The sequence below is a fragment of the Corella eumyota genome, chromosome 7 (assembly GCF_963082875.1).
Source record: "Corella eumyota chromosome 7, kaCorEumy4.1, whole genome shotgun sequence".
Lineage (NCBI taxonomy): Eukaryota > Metazoa > Chordata > Ascidiacea > Phlebobranchia > Corellidae > Corella > Corella eumyota.
Window position 1 is genome coordinate 777,628 of NC_137496.1, and position 22,287 is coordinate 799,914.

Genomic DNA, 22,287 nt, shown 5'->3' on the forward strand with positions numbered 1-22,287 from the left:
GTAGTTAATGTTTTCACCAACAACACATTTTGGTTGATATTTTTGAGCACTTCTATGCACTTGACTTAACAACTGCTCGACTGCAAACTTATATGCTTAAAACTTCTTGAAAATGCTGAAATTGCAAGGTAGTAAATATCACAACCCAATAAGCAAAGTTTTTTTGCAAAAATTACATTTTTGTTCCAATTTTGTCTACTCGGTAAAACCAAGTGTCTTAAATTTTGTCGATGTGTCAATACCAACATTGTTGTACATATTTGTTAAAATTTATTAACAATTTACATCATTACAACAAATATTTTTAAGTAATATTATATAAGACAAATCAGGCAATATTGCACAATAGTAATAAGTCTGATATGGAGAAATTTTAATAGCAAAAAGCAAAGCAAAAGTACCTCAGAAAATCACAAACACTTTTACAAAGATTTACAAAAAGCACAGAATTTTTCGAGTATATACAATCTAGAATAATTAAAGTAATATAATGTGTATTCAATTTATACAACATTCTTGGATAATTAAAATAATAGTAAGGTTGAAAATGAAAAATTATTTTAAACTCCAAAAAGGATCAAGATCCCCAAATGGATCATTTGGATCTTTCTTTGTAGCAATTCCTTCATTTGCAGACTTAAAAAAGTCAGCCTTGCTTATTTTCTTTTTATCCTTAGATTCAACGCCAAGAGTGAAAGATTCTGGCGTCATTTGATCCAAAATTGAAACCTTATTCTCTGTGTTGTCAATCAACTGGTTTTGTAATGGTGTTTGTTGGTTTATTCCTATAGCATCAGCAGATGGTCGAATTTCAGTTGGCTTTTGCTGGGTGGGTGTGGTAGTAAACGATTGGTTGTTTCCTGGTTTTTGTTGGCTGGCTATTAAAACATCAACATAGGGTTGATTTTGCAATGGTGTTGGTTCATTTAAAGAAACCAAAGAAGAATATGGTTGATTTTGAGATGGTTTTAAAATATTTGGCACCATTTGATTGGTCTCCTGGTTGTTAAGTACACCAAACTGATCAACTGGTTGAATTTTTACCACATCATGGACTGGCTGGTTATTCTTTTGGTTATCAGTACAATTGGTTAATAAATCTGGTTTAACAGCAGCTGGCGTGGGTTGGTATTTAGGATTAGCAGACGTTACTGGATTTGCATTGATTGCACCTTGCACTAAATCACTGACGTTGTTTCCAATGAAGTTATCAATATTTATGCTTTTAGTGTTGCTGTCCAATGTCTGAGTCTGAGTCACTGCTTGAGGCTGAGTCACTGGTAACATCTGATTCTGGTAAAAATAATTAATTAATTTAGATTAAAAGATTTTTAAGATGTTTAAAATATTTAAATTTATGAATTAACCACCTCACCAATTTCCTTTATAGCATAAAAAAATAAAAATTTTATTAGATTCAATTTTTTAAAGAGCTGCACAAAACATATAGTGATAAGGAAAGTTTTCAGCTACCTTATCTGGACGAATTGTCATTTTTTCCACACTAGCTTTTATGCTGGACAATCCACCAGAAGCAAAAACATCAAAAGTAGAAGATTTTGCTTGTGAAGTAGGCTGAGGGACCTGGCAAATAATTTAAAAAATAACAACCTTGACTTTGCCGTTTTGTGATTTATTTTTTTTAATTTTTAAATCAGGCTTACAACAATAACGTGCTAAAACAGTATTTTTTTAGGTATAAATAAACCCTTAAAAATAACTTTTAATTACTGTTTTCAATGTCATATTGTTTATGGTATTTCTAATGAAAACAACTTTACTTACATGAACTGAATGAGTGGTTGAAGGTTTGATTTCCACTCCCCTTTGCTTCAGTAAATCACAAGCATGAATGAATACAAGATCGTGAACAAACTTGTATTGGACCTAAATTTAAAAAAGTAAAATAAATTAGATGAAGAAATTATTTTTCTATTCATTTTGGACATTAGTTAAGTTTTACTTTTTCTTGAAGGAAATATTTTCTCTTTCTTCTCATATTTTCCACAATATTAAAAATATTTGGTATTCCAAGTCCAGCATCAATCTCTTGAATACATGCAAACGAAGCACAGAAGGTCCCAGTATGGCTCACCCCATTTCTACAACACAGCAAATATTATAACATGTACATCACTGCAAAATTAAAGCTTCCAGAAAGAAATTTAAAACTTACTCGCAATGTACAACCACTGGCCATTGTAAGCTTCTTTGTTGAGTGTAAAAACTATACACAACTCTCATAAACGATAACAAGTCTGAAGAGGAATCAGATGAACCACTAAAAAAACGAAAAAGGTATTAAAATAGGCAAGAAAAATGAATACATTAATAGATATACTTACTGTTCAGGCCAGGCTATATATTGTAGTTGGGTCACAGATCTTGGCAAACTGCTTTTCACATGCTTCAGTGTAAAAGTACGTTCAATATAGCTCTTTGTTGTTCGACTTGTTGTAAATGTAACTGACACTGGACCGTGCTTTTGTGCAATGTTACGATCTTCTGGCCAGTACTTTGCACATTTCTAATTAAATACGAAATTTCATGTTAGAGAAACTACTTTAATTTTAAGTTGTTACCTTACCAGTTAGCTCTTGTAGACAAAAATGCAAAGCAATAAAAGATACTAACAATACAAATAAGACAGTTTATTAAAGTAATAAAATATTGCATTAAAACCATTACCTTTGGTATTTCATTTTTACGAACAAGCATAATAATAAGATTGACTTGTTGCTCGTGAACCATCGTCCAAAAGTCACCACTAGAGGCTGATAGAGGTGACTGAGTAGCTAAATTTCAAAATAGTAGCAGTGGTATAAAAAGGGTTTATCAATAGTAAATATAAGCTAGGTTTATTAAGTTTAAGTATAACGTATTACACTATTTTAAAATCTATATTACCTATAAATCTTGGGCAATAAGATGAAGTTCCATCAACCAAACTAGCGTTAATGTAATCATCTTTGGAGTCTTTAAGAATAACTCTGTTTTGATCAAATGGTAAAATATCTTGAAACCTGTTCTTGTAAGTGGAACATCGACCAATTGCTGTGGACAACTGACGAGCATGGATCTCTTGCAGCTCAGAAAGTTTTTTCCAATCCCTAAAAATTAGAAAAAAACATTAACATAGCATCCCTTGTTTGCTTACTCAAAGCAACATGCTTACTTGTCGAGTTGACATAAAGAGCCTGAGGGTTTTAACAACATTGTTGACACTACTTGATGAAACTCCTCAGTTTGAGCTTTAAACTTCATGAGATCAGCTTCAGTGTGATATGCCAACTCTTCAATCCGACGTACAACCATCGTGCCTTCGTCAATATCATCAACTTTAGTGGGAACTAAAACCTTGAATAAAATTCAAAAATAACTTAACTTGAGTTTAGAAAATTATTACAACTTAGACAGTACGCATATGAGTTTTAACACTGTTTTTATTATCCTGTTTAAATAGTTTTTATGTATTTACAATACTTATTACTTTTAACCTACTTGTTTATGAATAGGAGAAGCAGGTAAGTCAGGTTCAGCAGTCCCTGATAATAATTCATCAGCTGAAGTGCTTGATATTCTTGACAACAACTTAGTGGATGGGGTGTACATTAAACCTTCCAGATCAGCACTTGGTTTAGTTGGCTGCATCGGAGCAGGCATTGGGTTTGGTTGAGAAGATGATATTGGTTTCAATACCTCTGCACTTTTGGAAAATTGGTTGGGTATGGTAGTGGGTTGGTTCTGTGGTAATGGTGGCACACTGCCATGTCTTACCATATTTATCTCACCAGATTGTTTTCTTCCTGCTTGCTGTTGTAGACCTGGTTTCATGGTTGTTTGTGGTTGGGGTGAAACTGCTGACACTGGTTTATGCTGTGGTGAAATGCTTGGTAGAACCACCCTATGGTTGTTGGGCTGAACTGGGTGAACCATCTGCTGTTTGGATGATAAGTTTTGGGCATTACCTTGTGTTTGGTAAGAAGGATTTTGGTTAGGTTTCATGGTGTTAGAGAATTGAGTCTGCTGCATATTAGGATTGCTTTGATAATTCTGATAACTCTGTAGTGGAGATTGAGTAGGAGCTGGTCTTATATTTGGACTTTGTGGTCTGACTATATTAGGTGAAGACACAACAGGATAATTACCCATCTGTACTTGTCCAACCTGTGGAGAAGGTTGCCTTACATTGGATGAATATTGGTTGTTTACCTGTAGTTGTGGTTTAACATTTTGTTGTAGTGTATTGTGTGGTATATTACCAGTAGAACTGCTAACCTGAGGAAGGCCTTGTACAACTTGAGCATTCTGTTGATGAATTCTTGTGCTTGAAATAGATTGAACATTACCTTGGGCATAATTTTGATTTTGAAACGATTGCTGTTGTTGATTAATTGCCTGTGAATTGACCACATTTTGACCTTGCAAAACCTGGTGCCCTTGAAAATTCCTATTTTGGGCTTGAAAATTGTGACTTTGCTGACTGGGTTGTTGTTGTGGTTGGTTTATTTGTTGATCCTGACCAGTTTGTTGAGAAACATTTCTTTGCTGGCCAACATTTCTTTGTTGAGCAACATTTGCTTGTTGAGCATTTTGATTTTGTTGAGCAACATTTGCTTGTTGAGAGTGTTGATTTTGTTGAGCAACATTTGCTTGTTGAACTGGTTGATTTGATTGTGGAAAATTTCTTTGTGGAGTTAGTTGTTGTTGTTGCTGATAATTTGTAGATGGTTGATTTTTAACTGGTTCTTGTGGCTGAGACATTGTAACACCATGAGGTCCAAACTGATAAATTTGATGCTGCTGAGATGTTGGTGTATTTGAACCAGATTGTTGGTAGTTTTGGTGTGGTTGTGGTACTTGCTGATAGCTCTGTTGGTGTTGTGACGCTGGTGCTACAAATTGCTGAGATGGTGAATTACCAGTTTGATAACTCTGTTGTTGCTGGTAATTTTGTAGTGGTTGATTGGATAAAGCCTTTCCTTGACCACCATCCTGAAAACCCTGCTGGAATTGGTTTACTGGTTGATTCCTTAAACCAGCTGGTTGATAATTTGGCTGTTGTTGAGATAATGGCGTTCCTTGTCGGTTAAAAGTTTGCTGTGCTTGTTGAGAAACTTGTACAAAACCAGATTGATTATTTTGCTGAAATTGTGATGTGGGTACATTGCTCAAATTAGATTGCGGTTGATAGTTTTGTGTTGGTTGCTGAAGCTGTGGTGCACTAACTGGTTGGTAACTTTGAACTGGTTGCTGTGGTGCACTAACTGGTTGGTAATTTTGAACTGGTTGCTGTGGAGCACTAACTGGTTGGTAATTTTGGACTTGTTGCTGTGGTGCACTAACTGGTTGGTAATTTTGAACTGGTTGCGCTGGATAGGATGGTTGATATTGATTTGGTTGTTGGTAATTTCCAGTAGGTGGCACATTAACTGGCTGAAAGTTTTGCTGTACTGGGTTAGCATAATTTTGAGAATAAGATGATGTTGGTGCAGAAGATGGTTGATATTGTGGTGCATTGGTTGGTTGAGAATTTGGTTGTGCAGGACCATGATGAAAATTTTGTGGTGGACCAGACGCAGAGGAAACACCAGGTGGAATATGTGATGGTTGGACTGGTATTCCAGCTGGTGGGCTTGACACCATTCTAGTTGAATCATAACCAACAGCTTGATGGTGGTGCGTTGGTTGTTGCTGTTGTTGTACTTGACTTGGCAATTGAGCTGGTTGATGAGCCATATTAGTTTGGTTGATATTACCTGGTTGTTGAACAAAGCCTGGTTGTTGAATATGTACTGGCTGTTGAACTGGTTGTTGTTGAACAGAAAATGGTTGCTGACCTGGTTGTTGAACATTAATTGGTTGCTGACCTGATTGTTGAACATTAATTGGTTGCTGACCTGGTTGTTGAACATTAATTGGTTGCTGACCTGATTGTTGAACATTAATTGGTTGCTGACCTGGTTGTTGAACATTAATTGGTTGCTGACTTGGTTGTTGAACATTCTGAGGAATCTTTCTTGCAAAACCACCTTGATTATGAGGTTGTGGAACAGATCGTGGTGTGTAATTAGAAACTGAGGGAGATATTTTAGGCTTGTTGAAAGACTGAGTTGAACCTCCACTTGGTAAGTTCATACCTGATAGTAAAACAAAACCTTTAACGAGGGCTTAACAAAATAACATGGTAAACTAAGACAAAAATTACTTTGAGTTATATTATACGTATGATATATCTTAACTTGGTTAATGAGTTTACCATAGCAATAATGTCAGTAACAAAATTGTATAAATCAAAGTAACCTGCTGGTAAGCCCCCAGACATCTGCAAGAACTTAAGGAATGCTGGATCATTAAATTCCTCCATTTCATCACCTAAGTCTTGAAGTTCACTGGATGTTAAACCCCCAATACCAGGTTTAACAACAGGCTTTACTGGGGCACTTGTCTTAGGTTTAGGAGCACTTGGTCTTGGAGGTGGCTTCTTTGCTTCATGTCTGGTAAATATTATACTTGTTAATTTGCTTTAAAACAAGTTTGATATTTTTTTTAGATCTAAATAAAACTTAAAATTTACTTGTCCAAAATCTTTTTTCTTGCTTTCACATTCTTGTCATTCAACTTAACCGTCTTCTCATGAATTTCTTTCACTTTTCCCAACAACTCAAGGAAGAACTTGGAGCCTTCCAAACATCGTTCCAATGCTTCTTGATACCCAGTACAAGACAGCAACAAGTTCCCACATTTTGTATCAACTCTAGATTAAAATTATAAAAATTAACAACATTTTAACATGTGAACCTATTCGATTAAGTAAATAAGAAGTGAATGACCAATCTAACAAAAAAATGAAGTTTATTTGATACACAAACAAGAAGAAGATGTTGTTAGATGGTTTTGCCCAGGGGTTAAGTTAGTTAACATGCTTTAATAGGCATTACAACTTAGCTTTTTAATAATCTAATTTTTAACTTACTTCTCACGATGTGAATCAACAACTTTTCTAATTTTAGTATAATCCACATTTGTCTCAGTAACAGCTGCAAGAATGTTATCCTGAGCCGATAAGTTTTGATTGATGTATCCAATCACAACATCATGCTTTTTAAGTTCCTCTGCAAATAAGTCCTAGAAAAGAATCGAGTGTAATCAAATTGCCTACTAAGTAAAAGAACCCCTTTCTACAATAAACATTCCACAAAGCAATGGTACACAATCTTTTAGCCTTTATTGGTCAGATTGTAAACTAAATAATATTAATGAGTCCACACATAATAATTGACAAATGTTTAGTGTTGCTCTAAAACCACTTCTTTTGCATGAAACACAAGTTTTAGAAAAATGTAAGCTCTTGAGACAAGTAAATAAAATTTCTAAAACCCCCTTAGAACAAGATATTGTATAAAACATTACCTCTGAATCCATTCCATGCTTTGTCATAAGAGCAGAAGTGACGTCATCTTCTTCCATTTCTGATCTTAATTGAGCCACTAGATTTGAGCGTTGTTCAACCATTTCACTTACTTTTAAACACAATTTGTTCATGGATTCAATCACCTTATTATCTTCATCATCTAATAAAAAAATATTTTTGTTAATAGACATGCTTATTAACATGATAAACAGGGTAAAGTGCTTACTTATTAAATCTGATGTGTTCGATATTTTACACTCTTCCTTTACAGCATCTAAACCTTCTGCCACTATCTTAAGGTTGGAAATATGAATTTTCATTGCTGTGTGTAAATCATCATTCATAGTACCAGCCTAAAGATTAAAAAATATGACAACAGTTTAGTATATAACATGAATATATGTTATCATTGGATGCCAATGCCTACCGGATAAAGACATAAGACACAGTAACTTTTAGGAAATAAATAAATGGAAAAATAAATTTTAAAGACAATCCACCTTTTCATGAACATCTTTGCAAACTTCAACTTCCTTTTTAAGAACCTCAATCTCTTCAGTAGAATCGACAGTTTTTCCACAAATATCCTGTTCAAATAAAATTTAAAACATGTTTATGTTGAATTCTTTAAAAATAATATTGTTAATGGAATGTTAAAATAGTTTGGTTGTTTACATAACACCAGCATAATATCCTGCTAATTAAAAAATCGTATAATAAAGGCTGTTATAAGAATTACTAACTTACAATATCTGATACATTAAATGGTTAAAATGTATTATTTTTTCTACATAATTGGCATGGATTTAATTATAAAATTAAAAACTTTATTTCACCTGCACTTGCTTAGTTTCTAGCTCTTCATCTTCAATTAAGTCAATGATATCTCCCAACACATTATCAATATCCATAAAATGACCAGACAAATCTACCAAAAAAACAATAATGTTTCAGTTGGAGAACAACAGAATTTCACATTACAATTATGTAAACATTTTGAAGTTTTTATCAAGCAAGCAGCTTTATTTACAATTATTAAAATATTACAGAAGATAATAAATGGTATATAGTTCAGAGTTAGAAATAGTAAGGCATTTTGGATTGTAAGTCTGACCTTTCATTGCTTTAGTTAACTCAGTTATAGGACTTTGATCGACACTTAAAGCAGCACAATGTTCAATAATAGTTGGATCTAGTTTATCCCCATATCCGACCTTTATTAAATTGTTTGGATCCAATTCTATTGCATTTTTGTATTGACTGTAAAAAAGTATTGGTTTTTAGGTGTTTTGTTTTTACAAATGTGTATAAAGTCATAAATAATTTATAATTTCGTTTAATAAAATTCCAATCCTAAGGCTGTAGTGAGACAGTATTGAATTATTTAAAGTTTTTATTGAAATTTCAAATATAAATTTCATACAATTTAGCTAAACAATAAGGTTGTAAACTTTACTAACAAATTACTCACTCTAAGACCATGTTTTTATCATCAACTTCTGCTATCACTTTCCTTAACAATTGTGCTTTTTCTTCACTAAAAACATGTTTAAAATCATAGAAAAATTTAAATATATCGTCTTCAAGGTAGAAAAGGAATAAAATTTAAACTCCAGTTACTAAGTTTAATAAAATGGTCACCTGTATGAAGAAGCAGCAAGATGGGCTTCCATTGGCACCAGTTTCTTGAATATATCAGGTCCAGTAACAGAAGGGTTGGTAAGATCAAATGGTAAAGGTTTAACCAACGATGCTCCTTTAACATCTGGTAAAGTGGCCTTGTCTGGTATGCGATCATGATAAATAAATTCATTATCTTTTCTCACACTTTCATATCTGAATTTTATTTAAATTATGTTAAGCATAAAATCTCAGAACATAAACAGTTATAGACACTGGTCGATAGCCTGCCTAATGGTTGGCATTTAAAGTTTTGTAAAATGGTCGCAACTTTTAACCAGTATTTGGCTGAATTATATATAGATTAGAGTATAAACTAAAACGTGACACAATGTCTCAAAAAATTTTGAATTCTTAAATCAAAACATTTGTAAAATCACAAAAAAATCCTACTTTCCACCAAAAACATCAGATGAATATTTTAATGCGTCTTCAGCCTTAGATTTAAAATCTCCTTTCAGTTGTTTACATAATTTCACAGCTTCCTGGTAACTGTCTAAAGCACTTGAACAATATGAAACCCCTTCTCCATACTTTTCTTGATCCCAGCTACTACTACCCAAGAAAAACTAAATAAAATATAAATTATTTTAGTTTGCCCAAAGTATTGACCAAATAAAAACCAGAATGCAGTTTTTTAAATGTTTGAATAATTAGTCATAAAATTTAATATTGTTTTAGGCTGTAGTGATGTAGTTTATAACCACCTTAGTAATAGCTCTATAGTAAGTCACTTTAAACTGGATAAGTTTTGTCCATATTTTATTGATAGAATCTCCCATTGCACTTTTTGCTTCTTGGCTTGTTAAACTTTTTACTGAAGCCTCATAATACTCAACAACCTAAAAAATGGTTTGTTAAATAAAATGAAGTAGCTAAAAAATTAAAAACTAAAAAGAACAAAAGTAATATAGTATAAAAGGTAGGAACAAAGTAAGTGCACTTAATAGTAAAGTTACAATGTGTTACAATTTGCCTTTTACCCACCTTTTGTGCAATTTTTGCAACAATGCTATTCTTTCTGTTATCTTGCATCGATTTTTCCAGCAAACATTCTTGACCTTGGCCCTACAATAAAATTTTAAATAGTAAAATTCTATGATAGTAGAAGAGTCTGGATAATATTTAAAAATAAATAATAATCTATACCTACTGTTTTTAGCCATATCAACTATTAAAATTACATATATTTAAATCCATTTACAAATCATTTTATTATTCATATATTTTCTGACATGATTGATTTAGTTCACAAATACCAAGATTTTTTAACATACCAACATAATGTTTACAAAAAGTTTTAGCATGAATTGACTTGTATCAGGAGATAAAGTTGTGTCTAAGTGGTCAGCTAAATACTGGAAGAACCCAGCAGCACATTGGAAATGAACACAAGATACTTTTGTTCCTTCTTCACTTGTTCTGTTATCGACTGAACCAAGGTAAGAATGACTAGCTCCTAAAGAAGAATAAAATGAATGTTAATCAAAATCAAATCTAAGTGTATACTAATGTAAAGGTATATCAACTTCACACAAGTTAAAACAGTATTTTTCATAAGCAAAGCAATTTTATACTAATAATGGTACATGTTTTACAAAATATTTAACATTATATCACAACAAACATTGTATATATATAATATTTTTACCTAGGTTAAAAATGATTGAACATTCCTCAAATACAAAAGATTGGTGTTGTGTGTATTGTCCAGTAAAGGCATCAGTCCTACAATTTTACAAAGTTATATTACAGTGAGATCAACAATTTTCATAATTTGACAAGACAAATTAAAAGTAAATACAAAAACTAGTCTGAAAACAAATTTAATCCAAAGAAACTAAAAACTAATTTAATCCAAGTGTTAGAACAGATTAAAAAAATTGAAAAGTTAGAGTATGACAATATACATTTAAAAAAGGTAGTTGAGTTTTAAATAAATACAATATACAAAAACACACATACCATCCAAATGAAACATTCAAAGCATTTTCTCCAGTAAATGGAAAACGACTTTTCATGAAATGAAGTTGCCCATAATATTTCTTTAAAGTATTGCAACCTTCAAAATCAGGCGATGCTATTGCTCGATAAGCAGAGTTTTGAAGTTCTAACAAGTTGTTCACACAATCTTTGTATTTATCCGGGTCATCTCCATAAACTTCTTGTATGTGCTATAATTTTAAAATGTAAATATTTTAAATTCTTACTAAGGAAAAAATTCAAAATAAATTTTAATACAACAAACTAAAAAAGTAAACAAACACAAAATAGTTCTTATACATTCACAATTTAAAAGGGACAACCTAAATATAGAGTAACATTTGTTATTCCAACAGAGTCTTGAGCAAACTTTAGTAGTTTGAAGTATTATTGATCATAATTGCTTGGTAATTAATATGCCAATTGGTAATAAAGTTTGTTAGTTTGAAAATGATAAAATAATTTATAAATTTAAACCTTTCGTATTTCATCTTTAATTTGCGTTTGCAGTGTTTCCCTTGAGTTATCGATAGGCACATCCATCCAATCCATGTTTGCGTAATCCGGGTTTTCTTTCATCTCAACTTTTAACATTGGTAGTCTTGGAACAGCCTCCATTTTAAAGGTTGTAAGACTCAACTAACTCCACCACAAATTTTTTTTTCTTTAACTATCTTTTATAAAAAGTAGTTTGGTTTAAACAACCTACAACCTATAAGAAAGTATTATATAATACTAAAACACCAGTTTATAAAATTCACCAACGTAAGTTCTTACAAATATTGTTATTTTGATATCAATTTAATAGTTTATTCACATTTATAAAAAAACACGATAATGTTTATTATAAATTGTATTTATATTATCGCAATATCCTGTTTGTTAATCGTCATGCTGTCAAAAAACGAATAATCTGATAATCATGTGACTTTTTCGATTTTTTCTATCTCTCTAAAATCACTGCAAGACAGCCTTAACTTGTAGGTTAAAGACATATAAAAGGGTAAATGTTAGATAAACCTTAATATATTGTTTTATTAAGCAAAATTGCCCGGTAATTAATAAATTAAGGGTAAATAAAAACTTTATACATTACCATTTAAATTCCTTGTTTGTTTATCTTTTATATCTTTAACAGTGTTACCAAATATGCAATGTTTACACAAAATTGTAAAACACTTATACAAAAAATAACTTAAATTACGACTTTTTATATTTGTTTAAATTAACTTTTAGCATACTTTCAACTTTTTTAATTTCAAGATTTGTGTTTTTAATCATATCTGCTGTAAATGGAGATGTTTTTAGAAGTTTTTTTGGTCTTTTTAATACTCCATTTATATTTTCACTAAGACATAATAGTCTTTGAGATTCCATATTAAAAAACTGATCAAACTTAACAAAATTGATCATTTTTTTAGTTTCTTTAATTGGATTATTTAGAATATCTTCATAATAGATTACAATATATAGCCGGTTCGTTTGTATAACAAGGTCAACGACGTTTGTCCACTGCTTGATGCTTGCATTAAAATACCTTTGAAAATCTAAAAGTCAATCAAAAATTAATTTTATATTTACTGTCATTAGATATAATGTGCAATTATTTTAACATACCTTTTGAATAGTAATCGTCATTTTTAGCAGACCCTATGTGATTTCCATTTGATTTTACGCGGTTATAATCAGCTAAAACAGCGTCAAATGGATTCCTTATTAACAAAATCACTGATTCAAACACATCTTTTGGATATTGATTTAGATAGTGATTTTTAAACACGATTGTCCTAGTTGAACTTATATGTGGTACCTCGCCAAGAAATCCTGCAAGAAAATGTCAGAATATTTATTTCAATGTACAGAGAAAATGGCGTTAAATTTCTATGGACAAGCAGCGAAGATAACATCGAACACAATTCCTTTAATTTAATAAATTATTCAACGCTTCAGTTAACGATTTTTTAGGCTGGAAAACATCACAATATATAAGAATAGATGGCGTATTTAATGAAGGGTGTAAAAGTTATAATATAGAGGCGTACACGTCACAAAATTTTGCCGCAAGCGACAGAGCCAGCGGCGTTACAATGAGAAATATTATTCGTGGCATAAATTTTACGTGGATTATAGTCGTTCTAGTCTGTACTAGGTATTATACGCACAGATTTACATGGACAAAAGGAAAATGATGTATATAGAATTATTTAAGTAAATTATTATTTGTTGCAGTTTAGTTTTTAATCTGTTTTAGTTGACCAAGTTGTAAGACGTGTTTTTTATGTCTTAAAGATATCTACTATTTAAACCTATATAAAAAAGCTAAAATGTTTGAGCTAATTTTTGAAGAAATCAGTTTAAAAATAGATAAAAGACTATTTAAACACATGTGGAAATGTAGTAAGCGTTAAATTGATTTAAAATATAAAATAGAAATTTTTTTTAATAATATTTACCTGCTTTAAATAACGATTTATCATTATAAACTGACCCAGTATAATACCCGGACGCTCTTTCGAGTAAATATCGCACCCAGGTATTACCAGATCCGGGAAATGACGTCATCACTGTCCTGTTGTAGTTTTTTGGGGGAAGAAACCGGATGACGTCACACCGCGTGTCAGAGGTCAGAGTTCGGTAAACTGCCACGTCATCAGCGCTGGCGATTTTCTTGTTAACGCGATGCGATAAGTTAAAACTAAAAAATATTTGATATTAGATATTTCAAAGGTGTTTGATTGATAAAGCAAATCTTACATTTAAAAGGTTTTTTTGGTTTTGATTAAAAATATTGATTTCGTATTGATTTTTCTTTAATAATATAAGGAATATTATATCAGCCTTAACATAGGATAGTAGAAGTAAACAAGGCAGTCAAGTCGGCACTCTGTCATATAGAGAATAAATTGTTATATATAAACAACTAATCTTAGAAGGTGTAATGTAAGATTAACCGGTGACCTATATTTAATATCAGTAACATATATATGTCAATATCATTGATATGTTAAGCTTTACCTGTCAGTCATCATTTCGCAGTAGCATTTCCTTTGATCATGTTTAAACATTGCAAGCGGATGTTTGACCACCTTCCCGCAATATAACATGCATTTGAAAGGTGTTAGACCGCTCTTGTAACTTTGTTTGGCAACTGACGACTCTTTGAAATAACCGACTAATCTTTTGTCTAATCCAAATGAAATGTCTGCAGATAAAGGAAGTAAAATAGGATCGCTTGGTATACAATAGCTTTATAGACTATTAGTGTATATTAGGTTAGGTATTTAGTCAAGTGCTTACTTCTAAAACATGGCGTAGTTATACGACTTAAATAGATTGTGTTTAATCCGCCACAAAATTTAGTTTTATCTCCTGCACAAGTGACGTCACATTTTCCATATTCTAAATTTGTCAATTTTAACGGGTCGTTTGCACATGCGCACATGTTTCCATCGAAAACACCAGCGTACTTCATTTTTCTGTAAACACTTTGAGTTTAAATTAAAATTAAAAATAAAATTAAAGTTACAATTAACTTACTGAGATGAACAGTAGGTTACACACCATTGTGTCGTCATATAATTGAAGGTTATTAACCAATCAAAAGATTGCTTCTTTACTTTTATTATTGCAGGGTAAAGCTGAAAACAGCCCAAAGCTACATCTAAAAATTATAAAAGGGTTTACTTTCTTTGTTTTGTTGTTTTAGAAAGTCTCAAACTTTCAAGCAAACACTTTGTTTTTCCTAACTTTAATTACCGGTGTTGATTGTCTGTATCTTAGGCGCGTTTTCACGCTAACATAAACAATAGACGATCAATTATAAGTTTTAAACTAACAGAAAAAAGGAGTAGATTTTTCTTATATAAATATAACATACTCTTAACGTTTCTATCAGAAGCAAAGTTGGTTAAACTGTTAAGAAAGTCTAATCTTATTAACTATAGATGTCCTTTAAAGTATTTAACTAACCAATATATGTTTTTTTCAGCATTTAAGATTGAAATTAACTAATTTAAAATCCTTCATTGAACAACTTTAAAAATGGTTGCCAAGCAAAGAATGCGAGTTGCCTCAGAGAAGCACAGCAAGAATATTACTCAAAGAGGAAGCGTTGCAACAACATTATCGCCTAAGGAAGAATCTTCTCCAGTCGGACCTTGGCTTTTGGCTTTATTTGTTTTCGTTGTGTTTGGATCAGCAATTTTTGAGGTTGTACAACATGTGCGAATATTCGGATGAATCAAAATCACTTACAATTGTAATCTTGACCAAGTAACCGACCAACCAACTTGTACATATTGTTATAATTTATAAAAATCAAGCAATGACGATTTTCCTATTTTTATCATAACTGTTCAACTTCAGATTTTATATCAAATGCCTTATATGTAGTAAATTGCATTTAAAACTTTATTACCACATCATTTGTAATTTCAAGTTATCATATTTTAATTTGTTGACAATGCTTGTGAATGCTTTTAAATTGTTTTTAATGTTAGCTGTTTTCTAATAAATACAAAAACTTATTTAAAAATAATTAAAAAAATAAACTAAACGAGTGTTTTTGGTTAGAACTATGATAAAAGAAGTAATACCTTCACAATGTATTGAATCTTCAATTAGATATTTCTCTACATCTCTGCAAAACCAAAAATATTGTGACAGTCTTGAGTAAAGTATTTATATACAATCAAAAATTGAACTTACAGCAAATTTTGTTCTTCATATTTTTCTGGTTCAAACTTGCCATAAGTCCAAAATAACAAGACGATTAAATATGCAACAACAGCAGTTGGTAACACAGACTGTAAAGTTCGACAAATACTTAAACAACACTTGTACATTTTGGCAAAACTAACTTACATAAAAGTCAAATTAAAATTAGTTCATAACATTTTTTTTCAATTGATATTAAAGAACAGAATAGACCTCACATTTCTATTAAGTTTTTTTAATGTTTTTATTGGAATAGAGTAATATATTTCCGTTTATTCAAATTTTCCCACGGTGTGTTAGATGCAGCAAAACGATTGAATAAAATAATTCTTAAAACTTTAATAAAATGTATTCAGTCAAAGAATTAAACTTGGTAATTAATAATTATTTAATAAAACTAAAATTGTTACAATGATTTTCTCGTTAAACTTATTTTTGTTATATCGTTTGGGGATAAACTAAAAAAAACTAAAAACTATAAAAATATCGGTGTTTTCCCTAAAAATCTGCCTAGTCATGTCGTCAAATCATTTAAATAATGTTACGAAATGTTGCAAGAAATAGAACTTTTTGTCACATAAAAAAATCGCGTAATTTTAGCAATAAGAAGATAGGAGATACAAAACCTAAGACTCAACTGCCTCAACGACATTATTGTAAAAGGTAATTCGCGTTAAACGATTAGTTTTATACCTAAATTTGTTAATTAAAAACACGCAAATTGTGTCCTTATTTTTTCGATAATTTTGTTTATCAGAAATACCTTTACTCAAACATTTGAAAGAACGATGTCTAGCTTATCATTTGTGTCTACATCAACTAGAGGTAATTATATTGCGTAGTGTTTAATATATTTCGGGTATAAAGTTTGTTATTAGAGTATTTGATTGACAGGTTTAACTACTGAGCTAAGTATTCCTGTTCCATGGGGAGTAATAGCTGCTAAAACATGGGGGGATAAAAATAATTCACCTGTGCTTTGTGTGCATGGCTGGTTGGATAATTCTAATTCCTTTGACACTTTGATACCTTTACTACCTCAAGGTAATCTTTTAACTTGTATTTACAGGTTTATTTTTTTCATTAATATTTTTTTTTTATTTTTGACATAAACTTTTACAAATTGCAAATTTAATTTTTTTTATTAACCAGAAATTAAAATGGGGCAAGTTATTTGCAATATTTCGTATTAACATAGGTTTATTTATATTTTTAAATCTCTAATTTAATATGTAATAATTAATTTAAACTATTACTTTTGTATATTGGGAATTTAAACCTACATTTTATAATGTTATAAGTTTTTGTTTTAGACAAGTACTATTTTATAATGTTATAACTTTTGTTTAAGACAAGTACTATGTCTGTATTGACCTACCTGGCAATGGTTTATCTTCATTCTATCCAGCTGGGATGTTTTACACAATTTATGATTACACTGCAGTCATACATAGAGTAGTTAACTGTAAGTAAATTTTTTAAGTTTTGTATTTTGATTTATTTTATATTGTTACATTTGATTTTTTGCAGACTTTGATTGGACGCTATTCACTTATATTGGACATAGTTTAGGTAACTATATTGCTTTATATTTGACCATTTTAAACATTAAATTTTAAATATAAGTTTTTGTCAATAATTTTTTAATTAAAAATATTTTCTTTTATGTTTCAGGTGGCAATATAGGAGGCGCGGTAAGTTTATTTATTACATTTTAAGGAAATTGAATTATTTGTTTATTTTTTTGTTCTATTTAGTTTTATTTTTTAATTGTTTAGTATAGTGCAACTTTTCCATCTAAAGTAGACAAGTTAATTATTTTGGACTCACCTGGAATGTATCCTTTTCCTGCTGTAAGTTTCATTCTGTATATTTTATACTTGTGCTTAAATGTGAAACTGTGTTAATACTACTTTCTTTAAGGAACTTTTATATATATAACTAGTGTTTCCTTAATTAACAGTATTATTTGATGTTTTTAGACTGAAACTTGCAATAGATTAAAATCGTCAATTGAAGGATATTATAACTTTGAACAAAGGAAGGAAGAAAATGTTAAAACATTTAAATACCAAGAGGCCAAGGAAAGGTAATATTTAATAAAACAATGTTTATACTTAGTGTTGTAATATTTACTATTTATTATTAGATTAATGACAGCTAATAAGGCATTAAATGAAGAAGGAGTTGACATACTTTTAGAAAGAGGATCGAAACAAATTGAAGATGGTATGTTATTCAAAAGTTAATATAAAGCACTTTTCTTCTTTGCCAAAAACTAAACAGCACTTTTTTTAAAGTTGTTTAAAACACAATTCGTTTACTTCTAGGCTCATTTATTTTTCGAAGAGATTATCGTCATCATCTTGCAAATCCGGTTGTAATTACAAAAGATGTTGCTATGGTATTTTTTGCCAACATTGAAGCAGAAGTGTTTCATGTTTTGTAAGTGTTTAGTTAGTCACAATTGTGTTTCTTAATTTATTTTATATTTTATAAATTGGTTTATTTTAATTTATCCCAAGGGTATTTACGTATTGCTTTTTAAACTCAGAGCTAGTGATGGAATTGTAACGAAATATAAAGCACAAGCTGAAAAGCTTTTAGGAGGAAATTTCTCACAAATTTTGACGAATAGCAAGGTAAGTAAATTCAATTCTAACTAAATTTATGGGTTAAAATATCTTATAATTGTAAATTTTTAATACCAACTTTTATCAGTTTTTTTAATTTTTACAACTTTTACTAAATTAATACCAATTTTTAATGTTGATCATGTCATAGTGGTAAAGTTTTTAAGCCAATCTTATACACCAATTTTAACTCTAGCATCATGAGTTAGTAGAAGTAGAAGGAAAACATCATGTTCATCTTTGCAACCCACCACAAGTTGCTGTTCATGTGACCAAGTTTTTAAACAGACCTCCTCGCGAAATTATTGAAAAGAGTTGACTATAACTCAACTTGCCAGAATGAACAATGTATGCAATAGGTACTTGACTTGTTACGTTCTTGATTTACTTAATGTATTTTAAATTTATTTAATTTTATTTATACCTTAATTGTTCTTATTGAAATCAACTCATATGCAAATCAGGAATAGCGTTATACACGTGTCCATAAAAGTGTTTTAATTCTTTACTTTTAAGCTGTAAGAACTGCTAAGATTTTTTAACTTTATGTACGTATTCTTATAATAATATGCACGATGATGTATAAAGCATAATGTACAAAGTTATATACAAAACAATTTGTTATCTAACTTGGTTAGAAAACTGGGTTTTAAAAGGTAAGCGAGGCTTATTTTTGTATCATCAAATTGTCTTCATACTAATTATCTTTCTATTAATACATAAAAATCGCATTACTTTCTATCTTCGTTTTGTTAATTCGATTTCAAACTGCGGCGGTTGGAGAGTTTGTAAAACAATTCCCTCCATATCCTTATCACTTAGCTTGGTAACCAGTTTCACGTTAAAGTTGTAAAACAAGGTAAGAAAATAGGTCCTTAGCTCCAGATTGACTACATTATACCCAACACACTTTCTTAACCCCATACCAAATGGTATAACAGATTTGCTCGCCTCAAATTCATCGTCTTCATTGATAAATCTCTCTGGTTTAAATTTATCTGGTTCAGGGAACACTGAACTGTCGTGTTGAGTGCCCCATATATTTGGCATTACCATCATATTTTTAGGAACCTGTGAAGTTTTAGGTAAAAATTTAGCATTTACTTTATATCATACTTGTATCTAGTTTCTGGTTATAACCGATGAAACTTTAATGTTTTAGATCATTAACAGGAAATACAAGTTAATGTTGGGACCTTTGGTTCTAACATTATTAGTTTTTGTTAATTGTTAGTGAAATTTTTAAATTGAATACTTGTAATTTTAGTAACTAATCGTGCGTTTTATTTTAATAAGCTATTGACGCGTTAAATTGCGACAAATATGTTAATGCAGCTAAGTTGAATGACTTTCTTGTTACCTTAAATCCCATTAGACTTGTTTCCTTAAGCGTTTGTCTTGGCATGCTTGTTGGAGCTATTGGTCTTATCCGTTTCACTTCTTCTACAACAGCTTTTAAGTAATTAAAACCATCGAAATTACTTTGTATTGCTGATTCGACTGCATCATCTTCTGAACGATATAATTTTGTTTTGATTGATATAGTAGCTATTTCTGTGTGTATAATTGCAAGGAGTTTAACAGATTTGATGTATTTTTTAAGAAAGGGTTGAGGATAATATCACTAGGTTGTTAGTTGTATTATAGTCGCTAAAATATTGTGCAAGAAAATTAAAGTTTTGTGATTCGTTATTTGAAGTTTTTTGGTTCTGGTTAAAATCTGAGGTTTAAACTTGTTTGATAATCAACCAGGTTATATTACCTTCTAAACAAAGGTCAAGCTCTTTTTGAAGCTTTTTTACTTTCTCCGGGTGTCTTGTTAGAAATAAAATGCCCCACAAAAACTCATTTCTTGTCGTTGAAGATCCACCAAAAATAAGATCCTCGACCAAGAATGCAAATGATTTAATTTTCTTTATATCTGGTGTTGGGTCATCTATATAAAAGGTTTAAAATCTGTATTAAAAAAAACTTAACGTTTTTCAATTACCAATACATGGTAAGTAAGTGTTAATAATATTTTTTTAACACACGATGTTAAATCTCCAAGAAATAATTAAGCATATTAAAGGGTTTTACGACTTGCAAAATACCTTTGTAAAGCAGGTTAGTGAGATCGTTTTTGTCTTCATCGTACTTGTGCTCCTGTATCAGTTTTGTAAGTTCACCGATGATTCGTTTGCGAAGTATTACTGCTTCTTCAAGAAACCTGAAACATTTTTTATTTAAGTTTAAATGTTAAACATAAATGAAGGGGTAAGTTTATTGTACAAACCCCTTAAATGGTGGAAAATATCCCAACCAAGGAAAAAACGTCAAAGTTGCAAATTTTGGGCTGCCGGCTGTTGTGTATATTTCAGTTAAAAGTTTTTGAAATTCAGGATCTTGAATGTTTTGAAACCGCCGAGAAAAGCAAGTCTAAAAGATTTTGTTTTTATATTAATATTTATATTGTTTTAAATATTTCCTGTGAACACTTACTTGCATCACACCGTTTGCCATTGTAAACAGCACCGGGTGTTCCATGTTAACAGGCTTTTCCGCATTAGATACCGCGTTTAAAAACGTTAGAAAATGCCCAGCTTCCTCAGCAATGGATTTGTTTATATCTGGAATGGAAATAACCACAATATGTGAACAAATAGCAATGGTTAATAACACGTTTAGGTTTTCAAAAAGTTTGTTTTCGGTTTAAGTAGATGATTAATTAAACGCTTTTTGTTTTGGTGGTTTTGGCGTGACATGGCGCCAATATATACAAACTAAAACCTCGTGCTTCGACTCCTAAATTAATATGTCTGTTAAAATCGCAGGCTAAGTAATATCTTACGCTTACGTGAGTTTATTGCATGCAAACCAGAAGCTGCAAATTTTCTCCATATTTCCCAACGTTGTCCATACTGCGCAAAGAACAAACCGTTGTTGTTTCTCATGTTTCGAAAAAGGGTATTTTCTACCCTACCTGCAAAATCCTCACCCTTCAAAACCAAGGCCTCATGAATAGCTTCGTATCTAAAATGGTTTCGTTGTATGTTAATTATTATTGGACAAGCTAATTGAAATTGTGCAAAAACATATACGCTTGAAATGACTTTTTGTTTTCATGTATTCCTTAATTTATTAAAGGTTTTTTGCTTTAATACAGCACGTTATTAGTACTGAGAGATATCCCTTTTTATTTTTTTACCCTTGAAGGACAAGTACATTTAGGCCTCCCAACTTCACTTGAAATACTGGTCCATAATATTCTTTAGACCATTCTAACAACGTCTTTCCAGGGTTGTCGCCCATTGAAAAAACAGAGCCAATAATCGGGATTTCAATTGGCCCCGGTAAAGATTTTAATTCCTCTACCATATTTTAAATACTTATATCTGTATTTTACTTTTAAAATCTGCAATTAAATCAAGGCATTGGTTTTATATATTGTGAACAGCATTTTGGTATAAACAACAATCTAATTATGAATATGCGTAAACTACATGGTCTGGTAAATTAAGTCTGACTCTCTGTTAAACTTAACGTTTTGTATATTCGTATTTGAGCTTTGTATTTACACGTAACATATTGAGGTGTAATTAAATCCTCTGGCGGTATTGCAACCTTGACAATATAACTTTTTACGAACAACTTTAACCACGAAATAGATTTTTTTTTCTCTAACTTTTATGGCGATGTTAGTTAAACTTTTTTCCAAAAATTAGAAGCACAAGTTCTAGTAAAAGGGGAAAATAAAAGTAACTAATGTAGGACTTTGTAACTTTCGTAATTTAAATGAATGAATAACCTAACACATCTTTATTTTACATTTGATTCTATCTATATTATTTTGAATACCTTTTTTTTACAAAGTTGTAATTA

At 30.8% G+C, this 22,287-nt stretch overlaps 4 protein-coding genes and 1 pseudogene across 7 annotated transcripts; 2 read left to right on the plus strand and 3 right to left on the minus strand.

The window, feature by feature from the left end:
• Nucleotides 1-299: 299 nt before the first annotated feature.
• LOC145759328 (tyrosine-protein phosphatase non-receptor type 23-like) lies at nt 300-11,785 on the minus strand. The gene is made up of 27 exons (XM_082573132.1): nt 11,555-11,785; nt 11,060-11,268; nt 10,746-10,822; nt 10,372-10,553; nt 10,082-10,162; nt 9,802-9,936; nt 9,488-9,663; nt 9,056-9,250; nt 8,886-8,951; nt 8,529-8,674; nt 8,251-8,342; nt 7,915-8,001; nt 7,641-7,767; nt 7,414-7,574; nt 6,977-7,128; nt 6,578-6,757; nt 6,304-6,497; nt 3,502-6,140; nt 3,176-3,357; nt 2,908-3,110; nt 2,689-2,795; nt 2,346-2,527; nt 2,177-2,281; nt 1,964-2,102; nt 1,786-1,887; nt 1,474-1,584; nt 300-1,293 (listed from the first exon to the last, which is right to left on the minus strand). The coding sequence occupies exons 1-27, from the start codon at nt 11,693-11,695 to the stop codon at nt 556-558; spliced, it is 6,909 nt and encodes a 2,302-aa protein (XP_082429258.1). The 5' UTR covers nt 11,696-11,785; the 3' UTR covers nt 300-555.
• Nucleotides 11,786-11,997: 212 nt separating this feature from the next.
• On the minus strand, nt 11,998-14,549 carry LOC145759563 (sialate:O-sulfotransferase 1-like). Its single transcript, XM_082573416.1, has 6 exons — nt 14,375-14,549; nt 14,093-14,279; nt 13,531-13,772; nt 12,695-12,901; nt 12,410-12,624; nt 11,998-12,054 (listed from the first exon to the last, which is right to left on the minus strand). The coding sequence occupies exons 1-6, from the start codon at nt 14,547-14,549 to the stop codon at nt 11,998-12,000; spliced, it is 1,083 nt and encodes a 360-aa protein (XP_082429542.1).
• A 520-nt stretch (nt 14,550-15,069) lies between these two features.
• On the plus strand, nt 15,070-15,603 carry LOC145759567 (stress-associated endoplasmic reticulum protein 2 pseudogene; annotated as a pseudogene).
• Nucleotides 15,604-16,336: 733 nt separating this feature from the next.
• LOC145759298 (serine hydrolase-like protein) lies at nt 16,337-19,151 on the plus strand. 3 transcript variants are annotated; one of them, XR_014286517.1, is made up of 12 exons: nt 16,337-16,456; nt 16,551-16,618; nt 16,688-16,837; nt 17,145-17,258; nt 17,324-17,365; nt 17,468-17,487; nt 17,572-17,646; nt 17,776-17,882; nt 17,943-18,022; nt 18,124-18,238; nt 18,319-18,435; nt 18,623-18,762. XR_014286517.1 is itself a non-coding variant. In XM_082573095.1 (12 exons), exons 2-12 carry the CDS (start codon nt 16,582-16,584, stop codon nt 18,743-18,745), a joined length of 951 nt encoding a protein of 316 aa, XP_082429221.1. In that variant the 5' UTR covers nt 16,337-16,456; nt 16,551-16,581; the 3' UTR covers nt 18,746-19,151. The 3 variants fall into 3 exon arrangements, 2 of the variants coding, with proteins under 2 accessions (XP_082429221.1, XP_082429223.1); XM_082573095.1 differs by having other exon boundaries at nt 18,348-18,435; nt 18,623-19,151; XM_082573097.1 differs by having other exon boundaries at nt 18,348-18,435; nt 18,578-18,715.
• Nucleotides 18,884-21,812, minus strand: LOC145759297 (steroid 17-alpha-hydroxylase/17,20 lyase-like). Of its 2 annotated transcripts, none has more exons than XM_082573094.1 (8): nt 21,614-21,812; nt 21,263-21,438; nt 20,908-21,035; nt 20,702-20,844; nt 20,520-20,635; nt 20,189-20,362; nt 19,787-19,935; nt 18,884-19,497 (listed from the first exon to the last, which is right to left on the minus strand). In XM_082573094.1, the coding sequence occupies exons 1-8, from the start codon at nt 21,781-21,783 to the stop codon at nt 19,165-19,167; spliced, it is 1,389 nt and encodes a 462-aa protein (XP_082429220.1). In that variant the 5' UTR covers nt 21,784-21,812; the 3' UTR covers nt 18,884-19,164. The 2 variants fall into 2 exon arrangements, with proteins under 2 accessions (XP_082429220.1, XP_082429219.1); XM_082573093.1 differs by having other exon boundaries at nt 19,787-19,938.
• Between the last annotated feature and the right edge of the window lie 475 nt (nt 21,813-22,287).